The sequence below is a fragment of the Phyllopteryx taeniolatus genome, chromosome 5, assembly GCF_024500385.1.
Source record: "Phyllopteryx taeniolatus isolate TA_2022b chromosome 5, UOR_Ptae_1.2, whole genome shotgun sequence".
NCBI classification, from domain to species: Eukaryota; Metazoa; Chordata; class Actinopteri; order Syngnathiformes; family Syngnathidae; genus Phyllopteryx; species Phyllopteryx taeniolatus.
The window spans coordinates 33,297,925-33,323,413 of record NC_084506.1 but is presented as its reverse complement, the minus strand read 5'-3'; the positions used below and the strand labels follow the sequence as shown (position 1 = coordinate 33,323,413).

The window sequence follows — 25,489 nt, the reverse complement described above, 5'->3', positions numbered from 1 at the left end:
CTCAAGTGGAAGATCGCTCGTCGGGTTGAGAACCCTTCTGTAGAAGTTGAGGTATCAACTTGAGGTTTTTACTCAAAAGTCAGTGTCAAAGTAATGTTTTCCACAAAAAAAACAAAAACGTTCAGTGTTTTCCAAAGCAGAACCCGAACCCTGACCTCACCCTAAGCTGAAAAGTGTGCGCACACGAACGTGAGCTTCCTCGACATGTGGACTTCCTGTCGTCCTGAAGTGGAACGCCTTTCAGGCGGATACAGACTTCCTGTCTCGCATTGTTCCATTGTTGTCCACACAAGCACAAACGCGCTTTTCCGCCAACAGGAACATTTGGGACTAATTGCCATATATTGCTTACATTCTGTATTTTGTATAAATGACACAGCGGAACCTCGATATACAGTGGGTACGGAAAGTATTCATCCATCCATCCGTCCATTTTCTGAGGCGCTTCTCCTCACGAGGGTCGCGGGCGTGCTGGAGTACAGCTAACATTTCCACGGGTTTTGCAAGTTACGACTTGTCTTGTGCTCGGTTTTTTTGCTATGTTTTGCATGCCCAAATTTGAGTTACAAGCGAGTTTGAGATAGACTGTCGCTCGAATGAAATGGAAAAAAATGGAGCAATGAAGTTCATGCAATGCCCTGGCGCATGGGCAAGGAGAAAAAACCCAAAATGACTACACTCACAAGGAGCAGACGCTCTCACTGAACGATAATCAGGCAACCCGAATCCAGCTCCTGATGTCGCTCACCAGGTCACGCTCCTTAAAGGCAAACATTCAACACACAAATGCTACAGCACACTCAGTAATTCTTCTTTTCTTCTGGGCTTGTCCCTCGAGAGGTGGCCACAGCGCGTCATCCTTTTCCTCACATCCATCAACGTTCTCTTTGGTCGTCCTCTAACTCTGTTGCCTGGAAGCTCCTTCATCATGGAGCAGTTTACAGTACATTACACTCTGGATGTTTCCAAACCATCCCAAGTCTGCGCTCTCCAAAATGTCTAACCTCGGCCGTCCCTCTGATGAGCTCATTTCTATTCCTGTCCAACCTGCTCACTCCTCGAGATAACCTCAACGACTTCATTTCCTTTGCTTCTTGTCGTCTCTTCAGTGCCACTGTCTCTAATCCGACCGTCGTGGGTGGCCTCACCCCTGTTTTAGAAACTTTGCCCTTCATCCTAGCAGAGACTCTTCTGTCACATAACACACCTGACACCGTCCTCCACCCGTTCCAACCTGCTTGGACCCGTTTCTTCACTTCCTTACTACACTCACCGTTGCTCTGGACGGTTGACCCCAAGTATCTAAAGTCCTCCACCCTCGCTCTCTCTTCCCCCACCGCCCCTCTCATTCATGCACATATATTCTGTCTTACTTCGGCTAATCTTCATTCCTCTGCTTTCCAGTGCATGCCTCCATCTTTCTAACTGTTCCTCCACCTGCTCCCTGCTTGCACTGCAGATCACAATGTCATCTGCAAACATCATGGTCCACGGAGATTCCAGTCTAACCTCATCTGTCGGCCTATCCATCACCACTGCAAACAGGAAGGGGCTCAGGGCTGATCCCTGATGCAGTCCCACCTACAGCACACCTCACCGCTGTTCTGCTGCCCTCGTACATGTCCTGTATTATTCTAACATACTTCTCTGCCACTCCAGACTTCCGCATGCAGTACCACAGTTCCTCTCTGGGTACTTTCTCTCGATTCACAAAGACACCATGTGTAGCTCCTTCTGACCTTCTCTGTACTTTTCCATCAACATCCTCAAGGCAAATAATGCATCTGTGGTACTCTTTCTAGGCATGAAACCATACTGTGACTCGCAAATACTCACTTCTGTCCTCAGTCCAGCCTCCACGACTCTTTCCCATAACTTCATTGTGTGGCTCATCAACTTTATTCCTCTATAGTTGCCACAGCTCTGCACATCACCCTTGTTCTTCAAAATGGGCACCAGCACACCTTTCCTCCATTCCTCAGGCATCTTCTCACCTGCTAGAATTCTGTTGAACAGGCTGGTAAAAAACTCCCCAGCCACCTCTCTTAGATGCTTCCATACCTCCACGGGAATATCATCAGGACCACCTGCCCTTCCATTTTTCATCCTCTTGAATGCCTTTCTAACTCCCCCCTTACTAATCATTGCTAGTTCCTGGTTTCACCACACTTGCCTCTTCAACTCTTCTTTCTCTCTAATTTTCGCCATTCATCAACTCCTCAAAGTATTCTTCCCATCTATCCAGCACACTGCTGGCGCCAGTCAACACATTCCCATCTCTATCCTTAATCACCCTAACCTGCTGCACATCCTTCCCATCTCTATCGCTCTGGCTGCCCAACCTGTATTCCCCATCTTTAATGTCCAACCTGGCATACATATCATATTCATCATATTCCTCTTGTTTGGTTTGGCCTTTACCACCTTTATATTGGCCCTACGTCACATCTCTCTGTATTCTTGTCTCCTCTCCTCGGTCCATGATTTCCTGTACTGTGAGGTTCCACCACCAAGTCTCCTTCTCTCCTTTCCTGCCAGAAGATACACCAAGTACTCTCCTGCCTGCCTCTCTGATCACCTTGGCTGCAGTGGTCCAGTCTTCTGGAAGCTCCTCCTGTCCACCGAGAGCCTGTCTCACCTCTTCCCAAAAAGCCACACAACACTCTTCCTATCTCAGCTTCCACCACATGCTTCTCTGCTCTGCCTTTGTCTTCCTAATCTTCCTCCCCACCACCAGAGTCATCTTACACACCACCATCCTATGCTGTCTAGCCACACTCTCCCCTACCACTACCTTAGAGTCGGTAACCTCCTTCAGATGACATCATCTGCACAAGATGTAATCCACCTGCTCTTGTAGGTCACCCTATGTTCGTGCCTCTTCTGGAAAAAAGTGTTCACTCCAGCCATTTGCATCCTTGTTGCAAAGTCTACCACCATCTGTCCCTCCAAGTTCCTTTCCTGGATGCCGTACTTACCCATCACTTCTTCATCACCCCTATTACCAATTTGCCGCTCGTAGGGCTGCATTATAGCACATTCAGTAATTACACTTTATGAAAGCATTTTATTTCAATAGTCTCATTTTTTCTTTATTTGATACAGTACTCATTTTCTTTATTCAAAAATTGAAGTTTTTTTGGGGGGAGCTGGAACACTTTAGTTCCATTTTGGTTCTTTTCGATGGCGGAATTGGATTTGACATAGCAGTAAATTGAGTTATGAGCTTGGTCACGCAATGAATTACACTTTATAAGTGCAGGTACTGCAGCTTTATTGTGGGTGTTGTTGGGGTGTTTCAGTTCCTGATGGGGTGTCGGCGTTGTCCGCCGTGTCGGTTTCTGATGGCACAGCGTTACGTCTCACCTGGACGCCTCCCAGTGGCTACTGGGAGAAATACAGCGTGCTTCTGTGGAACGGCTCCACAGTTCTGGTCAATGAAACCATCGACAAGCCGAGCCGGAGCTATGTGTTCTCTGCCGACGTCTTGGGCCTGATAGCGGGTCGGATCTACGCTGCGGAGGTTACGGTGCACAGCGGGATCCTGATCAGCACGGCGCGCTGTCAAGGACGACTCGGTTAGTCCTTACTTTCACTTCTGTGACTGCCTGGCCTTCCTATTTCTGAGGTTTTTTTTGCTCGTCAGCCCCCGGACCCGTCCTGCAGCTTCGCGTCCATTGGGCCGACGACTCTGCCGTCCATGTCCAATGGCGCCCCCCGTCAGGCGAGTGGGACGGCTACACGGCAGTCATCCGACAGGCCCGGTCCGACTCGGCCGCGGCCCGGAGCCTCTTACCCCGGGAGGCCACGGGGTGCGCCTTCCACGAGCTCGCCTCGGGGCGCCTTTACACCGTCACCGTGACGACCAGCAGTGGCAACCTGAGTAGCTCCACCTCGGTCAACGCATGGACCAGTAAGAGTTCTTTGTCCTCAGCATCTTTTCGTCTCGGACATTTTGCTTCTTAGACTCACTGATGGTGTAGTGGTCCACTTCACTTCCACTCAGGGACAGTGTGAATGTGTGAATGGTTGTCAACTGGTATAGGCTTCCGCTCACCCGCAAACCTACTGAGAACAATTGGCATAACACAAATAGATGAGTGTCTGGTTGTGGTGTTCTTATTGCGTCCTCGTGGTTGCGGCGTTGTCATTTTGTGTGTGACGGTTGCGGTGTCCCCTCAGCTCCATCTCAGGTCACCAGGCTGCAGGTTTTTAATTTGGGAAGCACAGAGAGTCTTCTGGTACAGTGGGAGCAGGCCGGCGGGGACGTGGACTTATACTTGGTCCTGCTGGTCCACGAGGGCAGCGTCATCAAGAACCAGAGCGTGCCGGCCGACGCCACCGGCCTGAACTTCCGTGACCTGAAGCCCGGCGCCCACTACAGGGTGGTGGTGACGACGGTCCGAGAGGGGCGCACGTCCAGGCAGACGGTGGCTGAGGGGAGCACCGGTAAGACCGCCACTCTGGACAGCACTGACACTAGGAAACTGTTGTCAACTTCTTGTGGGTCTTCTTGTTTAAAGCTAATCCCCCACCCACCCCCTCCCCCCAGTACCCGCTGCTGTTGGTGAGGTAAATGTCAGTAATAACGGGCGCATGGACTTCCTCAGCGTGTCGTGGCGTCCGGCTTTTGGGGAGGTGGACAGTTACGTGGTGGCCCTGAGGGACCGAGACAAGGCGCTTCACACGCTGGTCGTCTCCAAATCCAGTCACCAGTGCGTTTTTAGCTCCCTGGTTTCAGGACGCCTCTACAACATCTCCATCAGCACTCGCAGCGGAACCTTCCAGAACCACACCTCCATCCTGGGGAGGACACGTGAGTGCCGCATGCAGCAGACAGGAAGTGGATGAGAGTCAGACATGAAGTTCTTGCTTTGAATGGTTGACGTTGCCTAGAACCGTCGAAGGTTCAGAACCCCACGGCGACACACGGCGCCCGTGACGACTTCCTGAAGGTGTATTGGCGACCCGCCTCCGGAGACTTGGACCTGTACCTCGTGTCCATCAAGCACAACAACGCCGTGCTGCAGAACCAGACTGTATCCGGGATGCGGAACGAATGTGTCTTTCACGGCCTGGTCCCGGGTCGACTCTACACGGTGGTGATCAGCACCTGGAGCGGCACCTACGAGGCCAGCACCTCCACCCATGGTTGCACCTGTGAGTCTCTCGCTACGCTGTGTTTGATCGAGTGACGAGCCAGGACTCAGCTGCAGCTCCGCTCTTTGTCCAGTCCCGGCGGCGGTGCGCTCCTTGCGTGTCGCCCGTCGGTCCTCGCGGGAGCTTTGGGTGGCGTGGGCGGCGGCCCTGGGCGACGTGGACCACTACGAGGTGCAGCTGCTATTCAACGACATGAAGGTGTTCCCTCCGCTCACCTTGGGCGGTGGCGTGGGCGAGTGCTGCGTGAGCTCGCTCACACCCGGACGCCTCTACAAGGTCTTGGTGTCCACCTTCAGCGGACCCAACCAGAGGACCCGGTTCGTCGAGGGCCGCACGGGTCAGCCGCACACACGCATAAACAATGCCACACGTGTAACAGAGCTTCACTCACACATTCTCACATCCTCATGTTTATTAGCATCTTCACTGATTGATATTACACAATTATTAACATGATCAGTGATTCTATTTAGCGATCATTAACATAATCGCTGATTGTTATGACATGTTTATCAACATGGCCACTGCTTGATATTTCACGAATTAGCGCGCTCGTCGATTGCCGTCGCACACTCTTCGGTGTGACCTCTGATTGTTAATATGCGCCGGCGTCGTGAGCTGCACATACACCTGTCAATCGCAGCTCGTCGTCATGTTGTTGACGACGATGAGGAGGAGGAGGATAATGATGGGGGTTTCCTGTTTAGTTCCCAGCAAGGTGAAGAACATCCAGGTGAGTAACGACGGCGACAGCAGCAGTTTGACGGTGAGCTGGACGCCGGGCCAGGGCGACGTGGACGGCTACACGGCGGTTCTGTACAGGCAGCATCAGCAGCTGGCCTCGCGGCCCGTCCTCAAACTCCACAATCGGGTCGTGTTCGGCTCGCTGCGGCCAGGTCAGCTGTACGGCGTGACGGTTCAGGCGTTCAGCGGCGACCTCTCCAGCAACCGAACAGCCAGCGGACGCACAGGTGAGCTTCCGGTCCGGGTGGTCGGGCCGCTTCGGTACCGCTCGCTCTCTGAACCGTGCGCTGCGCTCAGTCCCGTCGGCGGTAACGGCGCTGCTCGTGGAGAATCCGGCCGGGAGCGACGGGCTGCGGGCGAGCTGGCGGGAAGCGACGGGCGTGTCCGACGGCTACTTCCTGCAGCTTCTGGACGAGCGAGGCGCCGTCCTCGCCAACGCCACGGCGACCGGCGCCCTCGCTCGGCACACCTTTCCCGGTCTCAGCCCGGGAAGGCGGTACGGCGTCCTGGTCCGGACGACCAGCGGCGAAGTCCAAAGCCTCGGGGTCAGCGCCCGGGCTCGCACACGTAAGACTTCCTGTTTGTGACGGGGTGGGCTGCCTGCAGCCGAGAGAAAACAATCTGCCAGTACTTGACGCGCCCCCCCCCCCCAAATACAACAAACGTATTCGACTCATTTTCAAATCATTTGATCAATGACGGTAAAGGCGTGGCCCGCTGATTTTCATTTTGAAAATCAATTCATTTGACTGATTGGCACTTGGCAGAATTTAAGTCGATATCATTGTTTATGATTGTTGTTGTTCAGATGACATTTGCACTGGACTGCGTATTTACGGAATGAGCGTATTTATCTCGTCAGTGTCTTCAGCGTTAGGGCCTGGCCGACAAAGAAAAGTGTCTTCACCATTACTCGTGGAAAAATAGGCCATCACTGTTAGCGAGGGAGACCTCAATGACTGGTGGCTTTATTCACGTTGCAAGTTGACGACGCGAGTCGCTCGGTGCTCCCGTCAGGTCCCGCGGCCGCCGCCCAGCTGTCCGTCAAAAGCGACACCGGCACCGGCCTGGCCTTGAGCTGGTCCCGGCCGGCGGGCGACTTGGACTCGTACGACATTCTCCTGTACGGCGCCGACGAGGTCCTGCTGGAGCGGCGCCGGACCGGACCGTCCGGCCTGGACTGCCGGTTCGGAGGACTCGCACCCGGTTCCGTCTACCGGATGGAGGTCGTCACGCGCAGCGGACCTTTGAGCAACCGCTCCGACATTTGGGCCAGGACAGGTCCGGGCATGCTCGGCACATACGACACCGCGCCGCCATCTTCATCGCCGTCGCCATTGTCCGCATCATTGCCGTCATAATTGTTATCATCGTCATCATCATCATGCCATCGTCTTCACCTTCATCAACTTCATCATCATCATGATGCTCACGTCGGCGCCGCGTCGTCTTCCGTCAGTTCCGTCCGCCGTCACGTCTCTGCGTGCCGAGAGCGGCGACGCCGGTGACCAGCTGCGGGTGTCGTGGCGACGGGGCCAGGGCGGCGTGGACGGCTACCGGGTGTCACTGTCCGCCCCCGACGGCTCGCTGCGAGCGCAGGAGCGGCTGGGGTCGGACGTCGTGGAGTTCATTTTCGGCGACCTGACGCCGGGCCGGCTTTACCGCGTCGACGTCCTGAGCCTCAGCGGCGAGCTCGTGAACGGCACCGGCGTGCACGGGAGGACAGGTGAGACCCCGACCGCCGCGGACCGGCTGTGTTCACAATCGCTCACGAATCCGAATCACTTGAGAAATGTGGTTTTTTTTCTTTTGGAACACGACTTGGACGCCATCTTTGATATCATTGCCGTGGCATAATTACAAATGGATCCATTTTAATAACGAGGGATGCAGCGATACGGAGCTGTTGAGCTCTTACTCAACACCGATACCACTTCCCCGGCCTGGCACGTCTATTTTCTTCCGGGTAGAAGCCACGTCAGCCATGTGGAGGTTTTCTGACGGCAAGCGGTTTGGATCTCGTCGACTGCAGCGGCGTGCAAAGCTCACTCTGTGTCGTGGGCCGCCGCGCCGTCCGCCCTTTGCACGCCCCTGCATGCGTGCATGCAGGGGCGTGCAACGGGGAGACCAAATGCTCAGCAATTAGTAACGGTTAGTTATTAGTTATTAGTGTTCCGTGCGGTCCGACTAGCATTAGCGCAGTTTTGCTCACACCGGCCAGATGACCGCCACCGGAAAAAGTAGTCAAATGACGCGCAGTTGGAGGAGACTTCCATCCATGCATCCATTTTGGGAGCCGCTTCTCCTCACGCGGTTTCGCGGGCGCGCCGGAGCCTATCCCAGCTGTCATCGGGCAGGAGGCGGGGTACGCCAGCCAATCGCACGTAGCTCGTACGGCTTTTTCTGGATTCGTGGCCCGAATTCCAGGACTCGGAAGGGGCGTGTCGTAGTTCTGCCTTGCCGAAGCTGGCACGGGTTTGTGCCTTAAAGTTGTACGTTTCCCGATTCCAAACTTTACCATTACAGCCCTACTCGTCCAAAATGGCGGATAGGCATAGAGTCGCAGTGTTGTCGGGAGGGGTCGGGGCTCGAGCGCTAATGCGTCGTGCCTCTCAGCTCCCAGATCGCCGGGCTCCTTGCTCTTCCGAGGGGTGACCAACACGTCCCTGGAGGTCGCCTGGACCGCCCCCGCGGACTGCGACTACGACGACTTCGACGTGCGCTGGACGCCTCCCGACCGCGGTTTCGCGGTCAACCCGTACGAGAGTCGCCGGTCCGCCAGTCGGATCCTGAGAGGCTTGTTCCCCGGACGCCTCTACAACGTCAGCCTGCGCACAGTCAGCGGAGCCTCGCGGGGCGGGGGCGGGGCCGCGCCCTCCTACAGCCCGCCCGTCCAGCGCAGCGTTCGCACCAGTAGGTGGCGTCACCCACACTCAAACATGCGTTTTCTATTGCGCTCGGCTCTTCTTCGGGCATCGGGTCTCAACTGTCGCCACCCTGGCGCCCGCGGTTTCCTCTTGTCACCAAGTCGTGAAACACTTGGACAGAAGTTAACAACAATGAAGAACATGACAACAGCCCATTTTGAAAACATTTACACTTTGAAAGTGCTTTGTTGAACACCTTTTTAAGAAAGTGAGGATGCACAGAACTAGAAATCGAAATATATTCATTTTGGTGAAAATATCTTGGCACTGATCTCCTCATTTTAGGAAAGTTAGTTTTCTTTTTCGGAAATGAAGGCCGCAGAAGAAAGCGAACGTAACGCTGTCAACTGTGCGATAAAACACCAACGGCGGCGGTTTGGATGCGAGAGAGTCTCGTGTGCGCGGCGAGTCAAGAACGCTCGTGACACGTGCCTGCCAAAAGAAAGCAAACCGTTTTCCAAATGGAGGGCGAGTCCGGGACACGCGTGAAATATTTCAAGTCTGACGACGCCTGAAGGATTTGAGCGCAATACAAAGGTCCGAATCCCAGTCAGTCAAAGACTTCCGACAACCCAATGAGCAGCTACGACACTAACTGAGCTCGCGAAAATGTTTTCTAACGCTGTCTGTAAGCTCCAAATGCCCCGGTAGACCGAAGACCCCCCGCTCCTTTCAGACCACCAGGAGACAAATAATGGACGCTGCATGAAAGACAAACGTATGGAACCTTTTTTGACCGTGAGAGGAAAAACCCGCTGAAGGCTAACACGCTAGCACGCTAAGTGCACACAGCCCAGATTCAAACGCAAAAGTGTGGGGGCAGAGGTGCTAACCGCTCATGCTGAATGAAACGCGCACATCCTCACCCGGGTACCTTTCCGGCGCCCCGCACCGGTCGCCAGCCAACGGTTTGGAGTCTGCGATCGATCTGACTTGCGTTCTTGACCTCTGAACTCTTGAGGCGCTAACCGCTCGTCCGCCGTGCCGGCGAGACAAAATGCCAGCTTTTCAATTGTCGACACGATTCAGACTCCGTTTCGGACCGCGTCGCCAGTGGCTCAAGATAGCCGGAAGGTGACCCGATTGCCGTTTTCTTAACCGATCCGGCGCTTCCGCAGAGCCGTCGCCGGTCGTGGGCCTCCGCTGCCGCCCCCGCAGCTCCACGTCTGTTTCCTGCTCCTGGGCGCCCCCGGAGACCGACTTTGACTCCTACGCTGTGGAGTGCGCGCATGAGGACTCGGGGAGTCTGGTCTACTCGCGCCGCTGGGACCGGCGCCCGGCCGACTACGTGATCGGCCTGCTGGAGCCTCACAAGCGCTACGACGTGAGGGTGAAAGTCATCTCGGACGGCAGCGCCAGCGAACCGGCGCGCGACAACGTGGTCACCATGATCGACCGTAAGTACCGAGCGCCGCTCCAATTTGGCCCGTTTGGACCCTCGACGGCAGACTTTTACCAGTTGGTGGCAAGCCCAAACTTGAAAGCATCCCGTCGTGCCTTCTGTTAATTGCACCGAGGCCCCCTAACCCTTATCCTTCCAAAAAGCCGCCATTGGAACGGGGGTGTGTTGACTTTTTAGATCCACTGTAGCCTCTCTCCACCTCCCTTGTTAATCGTTGATAGTGACTGTGTTTATTGTGTTCACAGAAATAAATACATAAGTTAAATGCATGCTACTGCTTTTCTCTTAATGGTATGAATCATTTTGACTGGCTAGCGCGCCTGCCCGATCCGAGCCTCCTCCGGCTGTTTCTGGCTTCCGGTCACGTGACCTTCGCCGCACGAGCGCCAGACGTTGCGATGTTCATTTTGGTCGCTGTTGCCAAATGTGGCGGCCCCCTCAGATGGTGGGAAATTGTTTCATTCTTATTCTTGGTGTCTTTTGACGCGTGGAAGCACGCAAAAAAAAAAAAAGGTTTTTAGTTCCGTCCCCCTTTTATGTCAGGCAGGTATTGGATACATTTGGTTCAAAAGTTCATCATGTGATGCGGATACTACGTGCGCGTGTCCAACGGTCAACTTTGCCTGAAACGGTCGCCCTGTCCTCAGGTCCTCCGGTGCCACCCGTCAACACGCGAGTGGAGGCCGCATCGGCGCTGGCGAGCGCGTCGTCCATCTTGTTCCGCTTCAACTGCAGCTGGTTCAGCGACGTCAACGGCGCCGTCAAATTCTTCAGCGTCGTCGTCACCGAGTCCGAAGGCAGGAAGCCGTCACGCGCGCACGTTCGCAACTGTAGCGCCGCTGTCACGGATTGTTATTACGCCGTTATTATCGGGATTGCCCATTGTTATTGTATGCATGATCCCCGATTGCGATGACACTCCTGCTATTGTGACTGCTGATTGTTGATACACGATTGACTGCTATTACATGCTTAGCAACGCGATCAGTGATTGTTATTAGATGAGGATTAGCAAAATCATTGATTGTTATGACACCCTTATTAGCACGATCGCTGAATAAAGTTCCAGCTAGACAAACAAAAGGATCTGTCGTTTTGTTGCGCGTAGGTGAGGACAGCGTTTTGCCGGAGCAGCGCCACCCTCTGCCCTCGTACGGCGAATATATGTCCAACGCGTCCATCAAGTCCTACCAGACGTCTCTGTTCGCCAGCGGGGCCGCCGCCGAGGCGTGCGGCTACGACATCGCCGTGGGGACGGGGACGGACGTTCTGGGGGGGTTGTGCGACCGCTCACCCTCGCAGCGCGACGGACCGCACTTCTGTGACGGACCCCTCAAACCCACGACCGCTTACAGGTGCCCGACACGCACACCCGCATGCGTATTGCGACATCATAATGTACGCGCACACGCACGCTCACGCTCACATATACGCAGGTTTACAACATTTACCTTGTCTTCCTCTTTCGAAGGGTTTTGGGATTTCTTTTGTCCCCCCCCCCCCCCCCAGTTAAGAGGAATCTGTGACCTTGCTGACAGTTCAGCTGGCACTCCGGCCTCCGCCAGAGCTGCGGCCTGTCTTTTAAAACAGTCGATGGGGTCGGGAAACCTTGCGGATAAAGTTCCCGACCCGATCCGGTCTGCGCTCGGGGCCCCCGGCTGTGCGGGAGCGTGTGCGCTCGCTCCCTCGTCCCGCTGATGCCGCTGCCCCCGCGCTTCAGTTGTTCTTTGGACTCGTTTATCCATCGTCTGCGCTTTCTGAGGCGGCCATCCTCCCGTTTTGGAGTTTGTACTCCTGCGCTCATCTCTTAGGGCTGATGTGTCCTTTTCTTGTTCTGCTCTTATCTTTGAGCCCCACACGTACGCACGCACGCACGCACACGGCATTAACACGACACCAGCGCACACAGGCGCACGCCTCCAGCAGGACATCATCATGTACGAATGCAAAGACGTGAGCGGTCGCCACGTTTGTCTTTCAGGCTGAGCATCCGAGCGTTCACGCGAACGTCCGACGCCGTTTCTGCGCCGCTGTACGCCGACACCTTCCTGTCGCTGCCCGTGCGAACCGCCGCAGGTGAGCGTTCGCGCGCGGGTCGGCGCTCGCACGTGACCTCTGACCTCTCTCGTCCGGTCCGCAGGCCCCGCGAGCGGCGCGGCCGGAGGAATCGGCGCCGCCGTCTTCGTGACGGTCGTCATGGCGACGCTGGCGGCGCTGATGGTCTGCAGACGACATGCGCAACGCAAAACGTAACTCACGTTTGTGTCTGTGTGTGTTGTTTTCGCTCACAATTGCACTTGTGTGTCTAATGTGTGTGCATGCGTGTTAAGTGTGCAGGAGAGTTCATCAGTCAACATGTGTGTGAGAAGAGAGCGAGCTTTGCCAAGAGGTCACCTGGGGGTCAGAGGGTGAGGTCATATGACTTGTCATGGTATATACACACACACACAGACACACACACTAATGGTGTGATGAAAGTGTGTTCAAAGTGTCAGCTGTTAACTTGTTGTTGTTGTTGTTGTTGTACACCAACGACGTCACCAACTTATTTTTTTCCGTCTCAGGAAGTGTCGCCGCATGACAAGGTAAGAAAAAGAAAGACTTTCTGTACTTTCGAGACTGTTTCTTCCAAAAATGTTGCTTTTTCAGCTTTTTCAATACTTTTTTTTTTGCCTTTTTTTAATACTCATTTGTAATTTTTAGTGTGCAGAAAAAAAAAAAATGTTCAATACTTTTTGTATAATTTGATTAGTTTTGAAATGATTTTCTTGTTTTTTGAAAAAATATATGTTTTTCAGTTTTTGGAAACAATATTTTGTGTAGTTTTGAATTATCTTCAATTTGTAATATGTCTTTTTTCGAATCCCCTTTTCGAACGCATTTGTGACTTTTGTCGAAGTGCTTTTTCGCAGTCGCCCCTGGTTTCCGCAATCCCTTCTTGGTGTCTTTCTTCCAGTCCCGTCAACGTCATCGACTTTGAGCGCCACTGCGACAAGCTTCAGGCCGACGCCCACTTCCTGCTTTCCGAGCAGTACGAGGTGACCCGCGGGGATCATCTCATTTCTGTATTTGCGACTTCCTAGCTCCTCCCACCAGCGAGGAGAGCCCTCTATTATGCTTTGTATCCAATGCTGTGAAAAAGTATTGTCCGCCTGAAATTCTTCCTTTTTTTGCATCGTTTCCCCACTTTTGTTTCAGATCATCCAACAAATGTAAAGATCAGACAACTATAACCCAAGTTCATTTTAAATGCTGATTTCCTTTATGAAGGGAAGAGTATTGCCCCCCCCCCCCCCCCCCCCCCCTCAACCTAAGAACCGGTCGGGCCATCCTCGGCAACAACAACTCGAATCGAGCATTTTCTGGAACTGAGTCTTTGGCGTGCGTCTCTGCGGAGATATTTTGGCCCACTTTTTCTTGCACAACGGTTTGCACTTTGCGCTTGAACGGCCTTTTGAAGGTCACGCCACTGCATTTCGATCGGATCTTTGACGGGGCCGCCCGTCAATTATGACGCGCCTTAATACGGCGGCCGGTGTGACGACAACTTCGACGTGTCGAGGAGCTACAAATAAATGTTGACGTTGAAAATTCGTAACAGAAAAATGGCGGTTATCGGCAGCTGAGACGGATTTGAATGGAAATCAATTGGAATGTGGGAAAATCTATTTGATGGAGTTCTGGGGGGTTGGTCACGGAAGGAGTCGAATCCTAAGTCAAGGCGGCGCCACGTTGACGCTTTTTGTTGGGGCGCTTCAAGGTTTTTCCTGATGTTTTCTTTGCGTCATCAGAGTCTGAAGGACGTGGGCCGCAACCAAGCCACGGACGCCGCGTTGCTGCCGGAGAACCGCGGCAAGAACCGATACAACAACATCCTGCCCTGTGAGACATAAACGCGCGTCCGATTGAACGAAGGCGTGTTTTCGCTGAAACGCGCATTTGTTTGCAGACGACTCAACGAGAGTCAAGCTAACGTGCGTGGATGACGACCTCTCCTCCGACTACATCAATGCCAGCTACGTCCCCGTAAGACCGCTTCTCGCGCGCGCACCGCCGTACTCCCGCGATAACCCGAAGCCGCCTTGACCTTATTGCGCTTGTCGTGTTGCGATGGGAGGGCAATCGCTTCCGGCGCGAGTACATCGCCACCCAGGGGCCGCTGCCGGGAACGAAAGACGACTTCTGGAAGATGGTCTGGGAGCAAAACGTCTACAACGCGGTCATGCTGACGCAGTGTGTGGAGAAAGGGCGGGTGCGTACGCAGCGGTGAACGCGAAGCGCGATAGTGCCGCAAAGACTCGATCAAGACGTTTGCGCCATCAGGTGAAGTGCGACCGCTACTGGCCGGCGGACCGGGAGCCGCTTTACTACGGCGACCTGATCGTCCGCGTGACCTCCGAGTCCACGCTGCCCGAGTGGACCATCCGAGAGTTCCGCATCTGCATCGTAAGCGCCGCGGGAGACGCGCGCCCCGGCGACCGCGGCGTACGTGTGACACGTGTGTCTGCGTGTGTGTCAGGAGGACGATCCGCGGCACGAGCGCGTGGTTCGTCATTTCCACTTTACGGTGTGGCCCGATCACGGCGTCCCTGACGGCACGCGGGCGCTGGTCCACTTCGTCAGAACCGTCCGAGATTTTGTCAACAGAAGTCCGGCTGGCGGACCCACCATCGTACACTGCAGGTACGCGACAGCGCTACGAGTACACGGTTGTGCGCTGCAGGTACACAACGGACACGGAGGCAGGAATCACAATAGTGCACTGAAACAAATGGATGTGTGGTTTGTGCGGTTTTTGGGGGTGTCAGCGCGGGCGTGGGTCGCACGGGAACCTTCGTGGCGCTGGACCGCCTCCTGCAGCAGTCGGACACGTGCGACACGCTGGACGTTTATGGATGCGTTTGGCAACTACGCTTGCACCGCTCACACATGCTGCAGACCGAGGTTGGTGTGCGTTCAGGCCTGAAATCCTGCTTAGGGATTTGCGCTCGAAATGCGATGAGCCGCGGAAAACATCTGACTTGTGCTTTGCCCAAGTTGTTGTCACCTGTGCGTTTGTCCAGCGTCAATACGCGTTCGTGCATCAGTGCGTCAGCGACGTGCTGCGAGCCAGGAACACGACGGTGTTCGAAAACGTCAGCTTGAGCCAGGTCAGTCTTCGTCGTCTTCTCCTCTTCCTCCTTCTTTTTCTTTTCCTTTTCCTTCCTCTTCCTCTTCTCCCCCTCCTTTTCACGTAGATGTAGTTTTCTGTCTTTTGCGTGTGTTTTGGAGGGGGGGGGGGTTTCAATGTGTTTTTGGTTCTGGATCGCATGTTTTTTTTTTTAGCCCTCCATCCATTTTGCGTATTGTGTTGTTTTGTGTTTTTGTCTTGTTTTGCACGTGTTGTATTGTTTTTGTATTGTATTGTGTGTGTGTTTGCTTAATGGTGGTGTTTTGTATTTTTGTAAATTTGAACAACACTACTTTCTGAGTGTGTCTGTGTGCGTGTGTGTGCGCGTGTGCTTGTGTGCGTGCTTGTGTGAGGGATGATCATCGTTGTGTTGTGTTGTGTTGTGTCCTCAGAAGCTGTGTGTGCGACCTTGACATCATAAGACAATTCTGCCCAGATGACGTCATTAAAATGAGCTGTGTGAAGAGCTTGCGTATACATATGACGTCATCCAAACGGTGACGTATGAAGATTGTTTGTGTGTTTTTTTATTTTGTGGCTTATGATTTTGCACATTTCTGCGGGACTTAGCAGATATTCTTTATTTCATTGTTATTATTGTCGATGTATTTTTTTCTGGAACATGAGGAACAAAATGTGTTTTGTTTCATTCTTTTTAGTTAATTTTGTGTTGGGTTAAGCACATAAACACGCTGTTAATGGGTGTATAGTCGAGCGTGCCTTTTTAAATTATTAATATTATTGAAATGCATACTAAATGTGCTAAAACAACAACAAGACGTCTTTGTTTGCTGATGAGAGGAAGTCTGAACTGTGGCTAGCACAGATATGTGTTTGGTAGCTATGACGCGCATTTTTGAGCTCCATGCCGACTGTGACGCTAAGCTAGGGTGGCGCATTCATTGTGTGTGTATGGCAAGAAAACCAAAAGACCAATGATACCGGTATGTTGTGCTGCATGCGGTTGCGTAAAGCGGCGTACAATTGCGACACGGGTACGGGGATTCCCTTTCACATGAAAAAAATATATTTAAATGTTTTTCTTTTTTTTTTTTGTTTAAAAAAAAAAGTTGTTTATTGATAGCATTTTAGCACTTTGGCGTTGACAAAACAGTCACCCTCATGAAAATAGATTGAGGAATAAGCAAGTTAAGACTTAATTTCAGTGTCCATCCATTGCCTTCTATGGGAAGGTCGACCTCTCCAAGATGGCCGCTTTATAAACACGTCGGTAGCCGGGCTGCTTCATTGCCCTGGCGTATCTACCAATATGTCTATGGTGGCTCGCGTCGATGCTAGGTAGTCGCTCAAAAAAAAAAAAAAAATGTCCATCCATCCATCCATCCATTTTCTTTACTGGTGATCCTCAGTCGGGTCGCGGGCTCCCGGAGCCTAGCCCAGCTATCTTCGGGTCGCCAGCCAATCGCAGGGCACATAGAAACAAACAAGCGTTGGCACTCACATTCACACCTATGGGCAATTTAGAGTCCTCAATCAACCTACCACGCATGGTTTTGGGACCTGGGAGGAAACCGGAGTGCCCGGAGAAAACCCACGCAGGCACGGGGAGAACATGCAAACTCCACACAGGTGAGGCCGGGGATTTGAACCCTGGTCCCCAGAGCTGTGAGGCAGATGTGCTAACCAGTCGTCCAACAACCCCCCCCCCCCCCCCCCCCTCAAAAAAAAAATATATATATAAATAAAATGAGCTTCATTTAATGTTTTTTTTTTTTGTGGTTTGTTGTTGTTTTAAAAAAAAAATCAAAATAGCCCTGGCTCCTCGTTTTTATTATTTGATGTATTAATGACTTTATACTGTCTTACTGTATTTTTGTATTTTCTTGTTTCTTGTCATTTGAATATTCTCAATAAAAATTGTTGAAAAAAAAGATAAAGAAAAAAAAGAAGTTGGTAGTAGCTAGTTGGGTAGGGACTTCCTGGTTCAAGATTGGCTGGCTCGAGGTTGGCTGGCTCGCGGTTGGCTGGGTCGTGATCGGCCGGCCCATGATTGGCTAGCCTTTGGTTGGCTGTGTCGTGATTGGCTGTCTGTAGTCGTCTCCTGGTTCGTGTGAAGTTTTTGTGGGCAACTTTGAGGCCAGCAAAGTTGCTTTTTCTTTTTCCTTTTTTTTAAAATTTATTTTTGTACGTCGCCGTTGGACGGCAGCTTGCGGATGCTTCGGCGACTCTCGATGGCTTCCAGCCGCTTTTCGTTGCCACTTGTGCGCCAACGCGAGCGTTAGACGCCTTTGGGATTGTTTATTTTTTTGTTTTTTTTGGCGGAGGAGGAGGAGGAAAGAGGAAAGAAAAGATGGACGCGGCGGCGGCGGAGGAGCTCGTGTAGCAGTGGGGCTAATGATGCTAATGCTAAGCTAAGTGTTGCAAATGCTAATGCTTAGCGTCCGTCGGAGCTGCTCGGCCGCCGGACGCCCCGTTTGGACTTCCTCGCGTCGGCTTCAAGTTTTTGTTGTGCGGTGAGTTTGTCCTGCTTTCTTTTTGCGACTTTTCTTCTTTTTCTCCCGGGTGTGTGCTCGTCTAATTAATGTTAGCCTAGCCTATTAGCTTAGTCGTGCAAAGCAAGAAAGTAAGTTGTAGGTGGCATCACAGGAGAACTCAGCAAACAACTGTTTTCACTTAAAATTCTCTTCCTCCTTCCTTCAATAAACTTGTCCTCTCCTCATGTTGGACTAGTCAACTTTTGATTAATTTCTGGCTTCCATAAACGCCTTCTATGAACTACATGTGTACGTTTGATTCATCTTAAGGTAAACCTTCGTTGTCAGTGCTAACATGTTTTCATTGCGTTTTTTTGTGTGTTTTGTTTACGCAATAAAACAATTCTTACTTTTTTTTTTGGAGGGGGGGGGGGGGTCGTTGGACATGTTTTTTTTAAAGCACTAATTCATTTTTGAAATACATTATGGTCAGCATGTTCAACCTTGTGTGTCAAATATTTTAGGATTTCATATGTCCAAAATTAGGACTCCTAATATTTATTCATTCATTCATCTTTCGTACTGCTTCTCCTCACGCGAGTCGCGGGCGAGCTGGAGCCTATCCCAGCTTTCTTTGGGCGGACTCCTAATATGTCATTTTTAAATCCATTGTGATACATATGTTTGTCGTAGACTTTACACCGATGTCATCGGGATGATCAGTATCGGCCGATATTTAGCATTTTATGCTGATTGCCTTTAATGTCATTCGCCGATCGATCGGCTCCGCAAAAGACATTTACTCGGCGTCGCCGCGTGCACAGTATATTTGAATCCAAAACCTAGTTTATTTTTAGCCTTGTCGCGTGTCTTTGATATTCTATTGGAAATATCTCACAGCCAATAAAGTTATTTAAAAAAACAAAAAACGTTGGCGGTGTGGAACAGACACCACATAATGCCTGGATCAAACTACAAGACAAATTTGCTCTTTCACGATTGCACTGTCAGATTACTGAAATAAAGTCTTGTATTCCGCATCCCGTTTTTTACGATCATTGGGCTTTATCTTGTCAACTCAAATGCGACCGGATACACTAGTTACCGTGGCGACGACAAGACTGGAGCGACCCGACTGTATTATAAGGTCAAAATGGGGAAAAACGTTTGCCGGCCGTCCCCGGTGCTCAGGAAAGCAGAGGACGTTCGTTTAGGGCTTGCTGGAGGTATGTTCACGTACTTTTAATAAGATACGGCTCGCAAGCAGGCAACAAAAACGTTATGTAGCCTAGCAAGCTAGCGGTAGCATGAACGGTTGGACGTAAACATGTGCACATGCCGTTCTGTCGAATCGTGCTCTTAAAGTTTCGGTGTGGGTGAAGTAATTGAATTAAAAATAAAGTAATTTAATTACAGTAAGTTAGCGCCCATTATTTGTGTCACGTTGTAATGTTGGTTTGACCTGACTGATTAGAATCCACGATCTGACTCGAGCAGTGATTTCCAACCTTTATGGAGCCAAGGAACTTATTTTACAATTGAAAAATCTCACAAAAAGTGGAAACATGAATTACTCTCTTTCCTTCCTGCCATCTAACAGAAGACCATTCATTTGTTCCGTCTGTAGCTATGCCCCACTGGCATAAATAGAGGAACAAAGATACATTATTTATTGTAAATATCATTTGTTGAGCAATTAAGTATATACAGTAAATGAACAGGTCGGATCGGTTATTGTTTTTTTTTTTTAACTCGCTGATCGTGATCGGCCCCAAAAATCCTGATTGTGTAAAGCCTAGTTTGGAGTAGAACAAATCAATGTACATATTGAATGTATTATTATTCATCATTGTCATACTATATCAGTGGCAATAACATTATATTTGCCACATTACTGTCGTGTAATTCATTTGTAATTTTCACACATTGTTTTTTGTTGTTTGGATTCGATTCAAAGTTCTTTCAATTCTACCTCAATGCTGCTCTTTATGTTGTCAACGTTTCTATGTTAACAATATAAGTGCATGTGTGAATATAGCGGCTGTGAAAGTACATCGTATCTATGTTTACAATTCATCAATATTAGTTCTTGAGGTGGCCAGGCCATCACTAGCAATTACAACAAAAAGATCATTTTTATGTTGTTGTGGTGTTTTTCATCCGCAGCTGATCTTCACCTTCATCATCACCATCCTCATCATTGCTCTGACGAAGGCTGGTGTGCAGATGATCGCGCCGCTAACCATGGAGGAAGACCTTAGGTACGAGAACGATGTCCTCTTCGGCACGATGATGTCATCATGCGCGTTTGCTGTCGTCACGATGTTTCCTGCGCGTGTGTGTGTGTGTGCGCATGCAGACGAGCCGCGCAGGTGCAGTAAGGCATCATGGGTAGTAGCTGTTCAAGCTGTCCAGACAAACAGTTGACTGCGGATACTCATCAAAGTAAATTCAAGGTGGGTTCATTTGCGTGCAAGTGGCAGGAAGTGACACAAGTAAGTCAGTCCCGAGTCTTAACCGTATACTTTCAAACAAGTTCCGAGTCACTGGGGCAAAACTCGAGCGAGTCAAATGGAGTTCCCACCAAATTTCAAGGAAGTCAAGTCATACGAGCTTGCTCATTTGCAACATTAGCGAGATTTCCCCCAAATGTTGTGTGTACTTACAATGGCCACGTCAGCCTGAGTGCAACAAGAACTTTAAAGTCGCGCAATGGCTTCCAGGGGAATTGAGGTTTTGTGGCGGGGAAAAAAATGGTTTTTGTGTGATTTCGCCTTTAGAAAACATAGACAAAAAACACCCTCAAGTTATGGGGTAAAACAGTGGAACCATTTCTCAACAAATGTTCTCTACCTTTGGTTTGGTCTGTGACTCGGAGAAGCCCTTCTCCCATTGGTTGCCAACTTTCAGTTCCAAATATCCACCAATAAGCTGCTGTGACGCGCGTGACTCCTTTTTTTTATACCGAGCGCCGTACGATGATGTCATCGACAAGCGTGATCGTGACCGCTCGAGCTTACCGACCGACTAGTAAGGCGAGCGGACCGGCAAATCCCGGATCCGGTGTCGTCTTTGGGAAGTTCGGCCGAGCGACTTTCCGGTCGTCAAATTGCGAGTGCGGTCGAGTGGACCGTTTTGTATGTAATACACAGCGAGCTTCTGTGCGTGTGTGCGCGTGGTTCCGACGGGCAGGTGATCAATGTGGACGACGACGGGAACGAGCTGGGCGCCGGCGTGATGGAGCTGACGGACGGCGAGCTGGTCCTGCACACGCATCGCCGCGACGACGTCCGCTGGCCGTACCTGTGCCTGCGTCGCTACGGTTACGACTCCAACCTCTTCTCCTTCGAGAGCGGACGCCGCTGTCAAACCGGGCAAGGTGAGCGACCCTGCTCGCGTGCTCTTCGCCGTCGTCGTCTTTGCACCTGGCGCTTCGCAATGCTATAGGTGTGTGTGCGTGTGAGATTGTGTGTGTAACAGTGGTGGATGGTCAACAGAGTGCGCTAGGTCACCGCCCCACCGCTGCTGAGTCACAATGAAAAGGACAAAAGTGAAAGAATAGAAATACTACAAATTAGGTGAATATCCTTTTTTTAGATGAGCAGGATAAATGGTATCAAGTTCATGATGAGTAAAACTTAGGGGTCTCCTGATCTGATCTTTGACACCGCAAAGCGGTCGGACGTCTGCGAGAAAACGAGTATCGGATCGGACCGCATCTCAAATCTCCAATTTGACCGCTCTTACGCAAGCCGTCCATTCCATGCGCCGCTCCGGCACTTCTATCGAGCAGTGCTCACAATAACGGCATGCTAAGGTGCTAGCATAGTAGCGAGCAGTAAGAGTGAATGTTGCTCGCTCAGTCGTTTATTGACAGTCCAGTTGAAGTTCGCTGTAGAACTAAACTCGTACAACGAAACAATTAAAACCTATTGAATGTTCAAATACATCGCAGCTTGGTTTCTTTTTTGTTCACAAAAATGACTAGCCCAAAGCTAAAAACCCCTTGCCAAATCGGGGTACTTCTATCCCTCAAAATAATGAACACATTATTGCTACGAACACATACAAAACAGGCGATCTAACAATACACTCTGGCATATATGCGTCAAACTATGTTAAGACCCGCTATAGCGAACTGCAGACTGCTTGCGCACCACTTGACGACAAGCGCTAGGGGTCACTGCCATTCAATATCGATTGGGCGAATCCTCTGAGTCGACTCACCTACTGGCCGGCGGGGGGCGCGTCACACGTAAGCGCCATTGTGTCGGCAGAAGCCGCACTCGACGCGGCGAGCGACTAAGTGAGCGTCGCGGATGCCCCTGTAAATCCGGAACACGGGAAACGCGCTCAAGACATAAACTGAAAACACGTTCCAATTGGCCGTCCCCGAGCTGCAGGTGGAGTTAAGACGACCGTTTTGGAGTTGTTGAAGTTGGCGGGTCGGGCGGCTGGGCCCTATGTGCGGAACTACTATCACTTTCATTTCTAACGGGTGGGAATCGGTGTGGAAGGTTGTGCAGACGGCGAGAGCCCTCCGCGGAAGCCAAACGAACCGAGAAAGTACCGGCAATTGTACACTGTGACCCAAAGAACGAGATCCCAAATGAGTTTCCTCCGCAGGGTGTCCGGGCTCTCCCTTAGAGAGCGGGTGAGAAGAGTAGAGGCGCTGCTCCTCCACATGGAGAGGCTGGGGCATCGGATTCGGATGTGTGTGAGGAGCATACAATAGTTTAGATTGACAGTGACTGCAAATTAGGTTACTGTGAACAAGTTTGTCCGCAACAAGCAGTAGCAGACAAAACGGGTCAGCCATCCATTTTGTGAGCCGCTTCCCCTCGTGCGGGTCGCGGGCGTGCTGGAGCCTATCCCGGCTATCGTCGGCCCTGAACTGGTTCCCGGCCAATCGCAAACGAACAGCCATTCGCGCTCACATTCACATTCACACCTGCGGGCAATTTAGAGTTGTCAATGAACCTAGCACGCATGTTTTTGGGATGTGGGTGGAAAACGGAGCGCCCGGAGAAAAGCCACGCAGGCGCGGGGAGAACATGCAAACTCCACACAGGATTAGAACCCCGGTCCCCAGAACTGTGAGGCGGACCCGCTAACCAGTCGTCCAGCGTGCTGCCAAAACGGGTCAATTAAACGGCTTGACTTTTATTTGATGATTTGTTGGACTCATAGGGGCCAGTTCTTCTAGTGAGGGCTCCTAACGCTCTTCCCCTGGGAAAAGTTACCACTTCATTTTGAGCATTACCGCAACCGTATCATTTATGATTATTCACTCGATTTTGCTAATTATTGACCAGCAGAGCAAACCAATTTCCCTATTTCGACGTGTAGTCCCAAACAGAACATGGATGAATCATTACTACTGCAGTTATTGCACTTTATTTTCATCATAGGTTTGTTTTCCTATACAATCCTCTTTAAAGGAGTCTGGGCTGTTTAACTTTGCACCCCCTCTCCCCTCCTCACCCCCACACAAACACACTAACACACACGCCCTTGTCATGTTGAGACGCTTGCACGAGACGGCACTCGGGGAAACAACTTCTGGTTTTATTCCCGTGACAAATGTAGCAGCATTGCTAATGCTGTGTGCAAAAAGAATAGCTGCGGGTGACTTGCAGGAGGAGGAGTTTACCGCTTTGTGGGACTTCCCGAGGTCGGTGGGGGCTAGCTCGCTTGCTCGCCGGCAGTCCAGATGACTTGAAGGCTCACACTTGTCATTCAAAATGAGTAAGTTGCGGGCCAGCGTCAGACAACGGCGTACGTTGTAGCACGCATATGTGGTGCGCGTGTACGTGACGGTGCTGTTGATAATAGTGCAGCCCGAACTGAAAGAATCAATGACTGCATGTTGCAGCAGGCAGCCAACGGGATCATCACGATTGCGATGGCGTCACAGCGCGCCTCTCTCTCTCTCATGCAGGAGAAGATTGCAGTGGGGGGGAAAGGCGACTTTCAACCATGAAAACATGCACGCGCGCAAATGCGACAAAGATGACATTTTTCATCGCACAAGCTGGAGAAAAGGTTGCATATGCAACCAATGGTCGCAGTCTCAAGCGCTGATAATGATTGTGTGTGCGTGTGCGCGTGTGTGTGAGACACAGGCATCTTTGCGTTCAAGTGCGTGCGTGCTGAGGAAATCTTCAACATGCTGCAGGAAGTCATGCACAGTCACAGCATCAGTGTTGTGGAGGAAGCTGTGTTGGATTCCAGCCACCAGGGGGCGCCACTCTCCCCTGCAGGTACACGCACAAGAACGCAGGCACACGTCTTTTGGAACGTTTGCTCATAATTTGGTGTTTGTGTTTCAGCCCTGGGCTACTCGGTGCCCACGGTGCCCAACGGCGTGTCGCGGATCCCGTCAGTGGGCGAGGTCCCCTCCCACCCGTCCAGCCGCCACCCGTCCGTGGCCAGCACCCGCCTGCCGTCGGTGGGCGAGGAGTCCACGCACCCCCTGCTGGTGGCCGACGAAAGCGTAAGTGCGCCGCCCCCGCGCAGCCCCAGAGTCTCTGCGGCGGCTGACGAGCGCCGCGACTGCTTCCAGGCGCACACGTACGTGAACACGGCGCGTCTGCTGGATGAGGCGCCGCCCGGCAGTCCGCCGCCGGAGAGCCCCGCCTCCCCGGTGGCCCGACGCCCGCCCACTCCTCCGCAGGCGTCCGACGCCTTAGAGCCGCGGGTGCTGCTGGAGCCGCAAGGCGTGCGCTTCGTGCTGGGCCCCACCCCGGTTCAGCGGCGGCTGCGGGAGGCGGGAGAGACGCGAGAGAGCGACATCCACGCCGACGGCGAGCCGGGCACCCCGCGCTCTGACAGCCCGGCGGTCAACCCGCCCCCGGCGCACCGCTGCCACCGCCCGCCGCCATTGACCCCCGACCCGCAGAATGTCAACAACTCTGCGCAGCGGCGCACCGCGTTGCTGGACTACGAGAACCTGCCAGCGCTGCCGCCCGTGTGGGAAGCCCGCAAGTCAAGCTGGGAGGACGAGGAGGGCGGCGGCGGCGGCGGCGGCGGCCTTAAGACGCTTAACGGCTTCAACTACCCTCACGGTCCACCGTCGGCCGCCCTGGAGCCCTCGCACAACTACGTCAACACGGAGAACGTGACAGCTCCCCTCAGCGTCCACCGGCCTGACACGGCGCGCCGCCACCCCGACGGACCCACCGTCTTCAACTTTGACTTCCGCCGGCCGCCGGGCGTCGGAGAGCAGCCTAAGATGCTCAACTACATCGAGGTGGAGATGGACAACCGGGGCACCTCCGACGGCAGTGACCCCCATACGCCCCGCACCCCCTCCTCGCCCCCGCCGCCCGGCACCCCCACGCGTCGCACCGAGCTCTACGCCCTCATCGACATCGAGCGCACGGCCGCCATGTCCAACCTGCAGAAGGCGCGGCCGCGGGACGACGGGACCTCGCGCAAGACACGCCACAACAGCACCGAGCTGCCCACCAAAAGCGCCGCGTGACAACGACGCTGTCCCGGAAACTTTGACTTTGTTGTCCTTCTTCTTCTATGGTACAAATCAGTATTACTGAAGCAAGCATTCCATTGAGCTCTTTTCATGCTGCTGTAACTTCCAGGTACACAACTTTTTTTGATTCCGCCACAATAAAAGTATCTTCTGTTTGTA

General features: G+C 52.2%; 2 protein-coding genes across 6 annotated transcripts in view; both read left to right on the top strand.

The window, feature by feature from the left end:
• LOC133478728 (receptor-type tyrosine-protein phosphatase beta-like) overlaps positions 1-17,076 on the top strand; it is a 23,941-nt gene extending 6,865 nt beyond the window's left edge. Inside the window, exons 4-30 of one of the 3 annotated variants that reach the window (XM_061775149.1) lie at positions 3,303-3,578; positions 3,647-3,913; positions 4,183-4,449; positions 4,553-4,816; positions 4,897-5,160; positions 5,234-5,497; positions 5,868-6,131; positions 6,202-6,471; positions 6,922-7,185; positions 7,364-7,630; positions 8,521-8,817; positions 9,950-10,228; positions 10,881-11,030; positions 11,342-11,588; positions 12,215-12,309; positions 12,374-12,482; positions 12,564-12,641; positions 12,798-12,818; positions 13,190-13,271; positions 14,025-14,115; positions 14,183-14,259; positions 14,351-14,485; positions 14,557-14,679; positions 14,753-14,916; positions 15,042-15,177; positions 15,297-15,383; positions 15,796-17,076. In XM_061775149.1, coding sequence (XP_061631133.1) covers positions 3,303-3,578; positions 3,647-3,913; positions 4,183-4,449; positions 4,553-4,816; positions 4,897-5,160; positions 5,234-5,497; positions 5,868-6,131; positions 6,202-6,471; positions 6,922-7,185; positions 7,364-7,630; positions 8,521-8,817; positions 9,950-10,228; positions 10,881-11,030; positions 11,342-11,588; positions 12,215-12,309; positions 12,374-12,482; positions 12,564-12,641; positions 12,798-12,818; positions 13,190-13,271; positions 14,025-14,115; positions 14,183-14,259; positions 14,351-14,485; positions 14,557-14,679; positions 14,753-14,916; positions 15,042-15,177; positions 15,297-15,383; positions 15,796-15,816 — 4,859 coding nt within the window. In that variant the 3' untranslated portion in view covers positions 15,817-17,076. Of the gene's footprint in view, positions 1-3,302; positions 3,579-3,646; positions 3,914-4,182; positions 4,450-4,552; positions 4,817-4,896; positions 5,161-5,233; positions 5,498-5,867; positions 6,132-6,201; positions 6,472-6,921; positions 7,186-7,363; positions 7,631-8,520; positions 8,818-9,949; positions 10,229-10,880; positions 11,031-11,341; positions 11,589-12,214; positions 12,310-12,373; positions 12,483-12,563; positions 12,642-12,797; positions 12,819-13,189; positions 13,272-14,024; positions 14,116-14,182; positions 14,260-14,350; positions 14,486-14,556; positions 14,680-14,752; positions 14,917-15,041; positions 15,178-15,296; positions 15,384-15,795 lie in introns of those variants that run through there. The other 2 variants (XM_061775150.1, XR_009788747.1) reach the window with 2 other exon arrangements.
• LOC133478733 (fibroblast growth factor receptor substrate 2-like) lies at positions 15,880-25,489 on the top strand. 3 transcript variants are annotated; one of them, XM_061775164.1, is made up of 7 exons: positions 17,222-17,877; positions 20,005-20,099; positions 20,198-20,294; positions 21,031-21,217; positions 23,964-24,101; positions 24,171-24,334; positions 24,404-25,489. In XM_061775164.1, exons 3-7 carry the CDS (start codon positions 20,226-20,228, stop codon positions 25,322-25,324), a joined length of 1,479 nt encoding a protein of 492 aa, XP_061631148.1. In that variant the 5' UTR covers positions 17,222-17,877; positions 20,005-20,099; positions 20,198-20,225; the 3' UTR covers positions 25,325-25,489. The 3 variants fall into 3 exon arrangements, with proteins under 3 accessions (XP_061631147.1, XP_061631148.1, XP_061631146.1); XM_061775163.1 differs by lacking the exon at positions 17,222-17,877 and adding an exon at positions 15,880-15,900 and having other exon boundaries at positions 24,171-25,489; XM_061775162.1 differs by having other exon boundaries at positions 24,171-25,489.